This window comes from Tasmannia lanceolata, unplaced genomic scaffold (assembly GCF_043159265.1).
Source record: "Tasmannia lanceolata isolate RefF3 unplaced genomic scaffold, GAP_Taslan_0.1 ptg000020l, whole genome shotgun sequence".
Classification (NCBI taxonomy): Eukaryota; Viridiplantae; Streptophyta; class Magnoliopsida; order Canellales; family Winteraceae; genus Tasmannia; species Tasmannia lanceolata.
The window spans coordinates 20,179,700-20,186,527 of NW_027518697.1; the positions used below are offsets into that span (position 1 = coordinate 20,179,700).

General features: G+C 38.7%; 1 protein-coding gene across 1 annotated transcript in view; it reads left to right on the forward strand.

Annotated features, from left to right (window-relative positions):
* LOC143854682 (TLD-domain containing nucleolar protein) overlaps nt 1–5,459 on the forward strand; it is a 32,197-nt gene extending 26,738 nt beyond the window's left edge. The window contains exons 4-7 of the mRNA XM_077364763.1: nt 3,901–4,139; nt 4,221–4,420; nt 4,916–5,041; nt 5,154–5,459. Of these exons, the coding sequence (XP_077220878.1) occupies nt 3,901–4,139; nt 4,221–4,420; nt 4,916–5,041; nt 5,154–5,252 (664 nt within the window). The 3' untranslated portion in view covers nt 5,253–5,459. The remainder of the gene's footprint in view (nt 1–3,900; nt 4,140–4,220; nt 4,421–4,915; nt 5,042–5,153) is intronic.
* The last annotated feature ends 1,369 nt before the right edge of the window (nt 5,460–6,828 follow it).

Genomic DNA, 6,828 nt, shown 5'->3' on the forward strand with positions numbered 1-6,828 from the left:
AAGGATGAAGACTACAAGCAAGCTAATAGACTACGGCTTCGTGAGGCAACATATGCATAAGGGAGGCATGCGATAGCCTCACGACATAAAGACAAAGCCAAGACAACTCCGAGCCACAAACATCGCAATGATGTAAGTACAAATCCAGAACAACCCCATGAAGATAGTGATCAAGCCGAACAAGAAAATCTAGGGCATAGCTATGCCCCAAAAGAAGAAGAAGAGATTATGATGGATCAGATTAGGGCAAGGAAGAGTGGGGAAAAGAGGGTACTGTAGCGATGTACTGTAGCAGTACTGTAGCAAAGAATGGAGGGGTTATGGTTAGGGTTAGGGATGGAGAAGATGGAGGTGGATGTTAAGGTTAGGGTTAGGGAAAAAAGAAGGAAAGAAAAGAAAAGGAAAGGGAAAAAATTGCCCTACGCATCCATGCCCTAGAGCTCTGATACCATGTTGAGAGAGGTAGAGAAAAGAGAGAAAGTAAAGAGTGAGAGAAAAGATTGAGTTAGGGTTCTCCCCCTCACTCATGTAATATAAATAATAAAGAGTGAAGTACAAAGACAAGTATGCCCTTGGGCATTACAATAAAGACCTAAAGACCTGTTAACAGACCTGTTTGATATGGATTCTCAAATTGAGAAGTCTTATTCCCATCAAGACACTCGATTCAATTGAGGGTCACTGGTTTGCGACAGAACCAGTTCAATTGGATCTTAAACAAATTTAGAAACCACTGATGCATCCCATGGTAGAATAAGGATGTGTTTGGCAACGATCTTAAAAATTGTTTTTGTCTTTTTTTTCTTCTGATTTTAAAATAAAAAAAATCGAAAAACATGTTTGGGCTATCAAAATGCGGTTCAGCAGAATCAGTTTTCCTTTTTTTTTTACAAGATTTTTATGTTTCTCGCACGGAATGAAATCGAAGAGTCGTTTTGTCTAGGGGCGTGGATTGGGCATATCACGTCTCTCCTCTAAAACAGTCCCATTAACCGAGCCTCACCTTCCTATGTTGAGCGACCCATCATCAACCTTTACACTCAATTGATCACCTCAACAACAGCCCTTAAAAGTTCCCTCAACTGAGCACCTGCATCTTGAAGTCAGTCGACCAACAGAGACAAACCCTGCTGCCCTCTTCCACTAACCAGACCTTCAAACCCAAGCCTAACCGATTTTACGTATAACAATCCCTTGCTTATCCGAAACCCCTTTTCTTTCTTAAATTTCACCCGCCCCTCACCTTTAACCATTCACTTGTAAACCAAACAGCCACTCTCTTGTAACCGAAACCCATTACTTAAAATCTTTTAACCATCCAACATCCACCCATCTTGCTTATAACCTTTTTCTTGTAACAGATTCTTGAACTTCACCAAGAACCTAACAACCAACCTTCATTATTAACCAACCATTCTTTAACAACTTTTTTTTTGACGGTTTCTTTAACAACTTCTTGATCCATGAAAACTACCCTTTCTTGATTTCCAAGAACTTCCCATTCCCTTTTCCCATTCAATAACTCCCCTTTTACTTATAACCAATATACATTAGTCCCCTTGAGATACCCCCCACAACCACCTTCCCTTCACTAACGATTTCCATTAGTTTCACTCCCTTTTTTGGCCCTTTTAATCAGTTTTACGTGCCCTTTTCAACTACTCCCACTGCCCTTTTCAACCCTTTCAATTACCTTGTTCCTCCTCTTTTCCATAGTTTTCCTTCCCCCTTCCCCTTCATTCACCTAACCTATGACCACAACCTTACTCTTAAGCTTTTGCTACAACATCCCTCATTTGGTATCGGAGCTTGTGCTATCTGACTCTGAGTTAATAGCCATTAGGGAAAAGATACATAAACTCTGTCAATAGAATTGCCGAATTGTTAGAGGTATGTGGTTCCCAAGTTCTGTATTTTTGTTTGAATCTTTGCCAAATTGGTGATGGTGAAATGTTACATGGTTGATAAAATATTGGAAGAGGGAACATCTTAGAATAATTTACTTAGTGATTGAAGTTGGATTCATTGAATTTCACAAATTGAATTGTTTTAATCATAGAAAAGGGTACATGTTACACTGATTAAAAGTTGGATTCATGGAAGAGGGAACATGTTACAATGATTAAAAGTTGGATTGATTGAATTTACAAATTGAAGGTTTAACCCTCAACTTCATTATGTTTAGGAGTGAAGACTTTATAGTGGAGACCGAGGCTGAGAACGAACTCCATTCAAAACTTTCGACCAGGAAAAATCAAGCACATCGGTCTAGGGAGATGTCACATGTTAAAGACTTCATTGTGAATGAACTGGTTAGATCCGAAGGGATACCCGGAGTTTAAATGATATTTTTAGTTTATTTATTTTTTATTAAATACTTTGTTGATTTTGGATATTAAGGCATGCATAACACTTAGTCCAACCTCATTTTTATATGTCGCTCTTATAATGCATGTTACTCTTGATTATCTATTATTTGTGGTCAATAATCAATTTTATCAGCCAAACGTGATTATATTCCAAAAACAAAAAAATAATTTTTGTTATGTCAATTACCAAACACAGTTCTGATTTTTAGGAGCAGAAACAGAATCAAGAATCAAAATCAAGAAACAAAATCGAAATACAAAGTAATGTGTTTTGAAGGGCATTTGTCCTTGAGGCGACATCATTCCTAGTTGTTCACGTGCCAAACGGCCAAATGCACCCTAAGATTCTTGAGGATTTGACGTAGTTGTTCTTATTCCCCTACGGGGTGAATCTGGTGTAACTTTGTTTTTCACTTGAGAATCAATCTCCAATGTTCATGGACCCCAGCCATTCAAAAAAAATGTTCATGGACCCCACCATGTTGCTGCTCTCTCTCAAAGGAGGGAATGGAAAATTGGAATCTTTGAAGGAGTCCACTAGATGCCCTGAGGAATCCAAATTTCATTATTAGGTCTTTTGTGATTGGTCTACATGGCATCTCTCTCTCTCTCTCTCTCGCGTTACACATTATAAAAGTGCAGGGCCGACCATAGTTGATTACATGAGGTAGACTGAAGGCCTCTTGGTCATAATGAATTGTGGAGTATGTGTAGACTTGCATCTCCCTCATGAGAGGACCAGGAGTGATTGGATTGCTAAGGGCTATGCAGTTCCCCTTTAGAGTATCTCTTAGCATGGATTTCACGAATCATTATGGTAGGTACACACTTAAATGAAAGAAACATGTCAAACCCCCCAACCGTATCCATGTCATCTTTTGTGGCCTAAGGAAATAGGGTCTCTGCATTCGGATTGTGACTCACTGAACTCAGAATGCGCACCTCCTGTACTGATAGGAATAGCATGGAATGTGATGGATAGCTGCTATTCACCTGCTCCTAACTAACGGTCTTGCATCCCTAAAAAATCTCCACTCTAAACTAGTTCAAGGATTCCAATGTTCACGTGACAAGGCAGAGTATTATCCGCTGAGAGGGATACATAGCAAGCAATTGTGAGTGAAGACAACACAATGCTCTGAAAGCCTGAAACTCTTGCCGTGGATTCTGTTTATTCATTCCATGTGTGTGGGAACTTTGCTTGTTTATGTTTTGGTTTGATCCGTATCGCACTTTAACTCCTTGACTGATATTCTCTGAGGTGAAGCTTACCCATTCGAAGTACTTTATGTTTGGAATTATTGAAGTTAGTTTTCTAAGCTGGATCACGTCTTAAGGGTTGCTAGACCTAAGACCGAAACTGCTTTGGGCTTAGGTTATCTTCTAGAAAATTGATTTCCAATGTATTGCCGAGTTCACCATTTTCAAGTGATCACTTTGCTTTACATCATTTGATTTTTCCTTTTGAAAGAGTACTTTTATTGAATAATATTTCTTTTTCTCAAAAACAATTTACTTTGCGAAAATGCAGGTCATCTCTTCACGGAAAGGGATTGAGCAGATTCTGGTCTAATGTTGAAGGTTACCATGGGTCACTCCTAATTTTGATTGCGGCTAGTTCAATAGATGCTAATGAGAGTGATAGCAATGCTCAAAGTTGGGTCATTGGCATACTTACTCAGCAGGGCTTAGAAAGCAGAGATGCATTCTATGGAAGTTCTGGATATCTCTATGCTATAAGCCCGATTTTCCACGTGTTCCCCCCTTCTGGTATGTTAAATAAATTATCTCTTCTTTTACTACTATTATGATTTATGACGCTGACTGAGCATAGGTTCTTTCACTGGACAGGTAAGGACAAGAACTTTGTGTATAGCCACTTACATCCTTCTGGGAGAGTATATGAACCACATCCAAAGCCTGTGGGTATTGCTTTTGGAGGAACTGTTGGAAATGAGCGAATATTTATTGATGAAGATTTTGCTAGAGCTACTATTCGCCATCATGCGGCTGACAAAACTTACAAACCTGGTTCCCTTGTTCCCAATCAGGTAGAGAAACTAAATTCGAATAATATATTGTTATATACGACATAAATATTGTTTGGGATTTGCTAGGGTCTATCACAGAAGTCTGGCTATTGCATAAGAGAGCAGCCACATCAGCTCACCTTTTGTCTTATTCATTTAATTCATCCTGTCTGGCTTCTCTCTCATGCAACAGCCGCTCCACGAAATGCCTTCTGCGATGGTCCCTAGCAAATTCCATAGCGTTTTGATTGATTTCAAATCATGCCAAGTCTGGATGGCCCGTGGTTCCTTGTTCCCAATCAGTTCTTGTCTTGGTAGGATTTGCGATTAGTATTCTATATGCATTAGCTATTTGATTTGTATGTCGAGCGAGGAATTCTTAATAAAAAAAATTGAGTGAGAAATTCACGCAACATTGAACTTGACACATGCCCATGTTGTTGAAGTGACTGTCCTGGGTCTAAAGGTTCCTATTTCACTCTCTCTTCTAAATTTAGATTGTCATTGATACTGCAGGGTTATTTGGCTATTGAAGCTTCAGTTTTAGAGGTAGAAGTATGGGGCTTAGGTGGGAAAAGTGCCAAGGAAGTGCAGGACTCATATAAGAAGAGAGAACAGCTTTTTTCAGAGCAGAGGCGCACGGTAGCTAACGCAATCCATTGATACCACAAATTATGAATGTATTTCGCATCCGTTGGCCTTACGATGCATGAAAATAACATTGTTTTTTTTGTTGTTAATTACTGTCATGCAGGTTGACCTGAAAACTTTTGGTAGTTGGGAAGCCGCACCAGAGAAGATAATGATGGACATGATGGGTGATCCCAACAGAGTCCAGCGCGAGGATCGCTAGATATCGGAGTCAAGTTTCTCAGGTGCCTCTTTTCTTCTGCATGAGGAAATTTTGCCTCCCTATGTTTTGAATACATGGTATTAGTGTTCACAGCCTAATCTAGTCATTGACAAAAATCTTTGTAAATGCTAACATATCTATAGTTATGCACCATATGTATATAGGAATGTATATATTTTTAAGAGAGAGGTCCACTTGGTTCCCTTTGTTGCTGGTGTTCGTTTGGAGAGGAAACTATAGTCCCTTTGGGCTTGGTTTGAGTTAATCTCATGCTTTTCCAGGTTGGGTTTCAAATGGTTATATGAGAAACTTGTGATTGTGGTCTGATATGTTCTCTTATATCTCGTGATTCAAGTGTAAGCAACCTTAGGAATCCTGTCCTTAACTATTAGACTAATATTGCTAAATCATTGCTTATCTGATGAAAATTCATATTTCCCAAGAGTTCAAGCAGGGGCTATTTCTTCAATGTTCCAAGCCATATATTTGGTAGACCTTGCTAGGGATATCTTGCACCAAAATCTACTTCATTCTGACTATTCCAAGCATCTAGCAATGGCCCATATTCATCAAGAAAGCCCCAACAAATTGAAAGCTTTGAATCATTCGTTAGAAGTGTATTTTGGTGCTTGGTGAACTTATAGCAAAGCCTAGCAGATAAATGGTTTGGATGTTTGAACAAGTAGCCCCCCAATTTTACTAGTGCTCGCTCATATTTTCAGAGGCTGTTTTCAATACTTTATAACAACCTGCTACAAAATATACATTTGAATAAGAGAACTAATTTTATATTTTTAATCATTCAAAAGTGCCTTAATCTTAGATTCCACTTTTTTTATCTCTGCAAATCACTTAATAATAATTACTGAAAAGCTAATTTATTTCAAAGAGACTTTGGGCCTCTTTGGAAACCATCAAGTACATCCTTTATTATAGCCATTATTTGCAATTAATCATATTTAACTTTATTGCTCAGGGCCTCTTTGGATGCCACCGGTCCTGATTTGTAATTAATATTATCTAAACTTTAATCTTAGGGAAATGATATATTCACCCTCTTTTCTTCGGTGGCCACCCCTTGTAGTGTGAAAAGATTAGCAATTAATACACTAGAATGGGGTGGCCCAGGGAAGAGAAGGGTGCGAATTTATCACTTCCCGAATCTTAATAGCAAATAGTAGGGCTGCAACTCGGGTCGGGTTTTGAAGAACCCAACCCTACTCGAGAAATATCTCGGGTCGGGTGTTTTAACGTTGATGCAATGTAAGGAAAACTCCTGTTTGGCAAGGCAACTCAACTGATAGAAGTAGAAAAGCTCAAGCATGGCAAACTCTTTAGTGCATTAACTAATTACTAGTGAGGAAAACTCTTGTTTGGCAAGGCAACTCAACTGATAGAAGTAGAAAAACTCAAGCATGGCAAACTCTTTAGTGCATTAACTAATTACTAGTCCAAAGAGAATAAATTGATGCATTACCAAATGAAAATGATTATACTCATATGAGATAAACAACAAACTATTTAGTTGAAACTTGAAACCCTAGAGCTGAAGGGGGAAACGAACAGAAGATAGAAA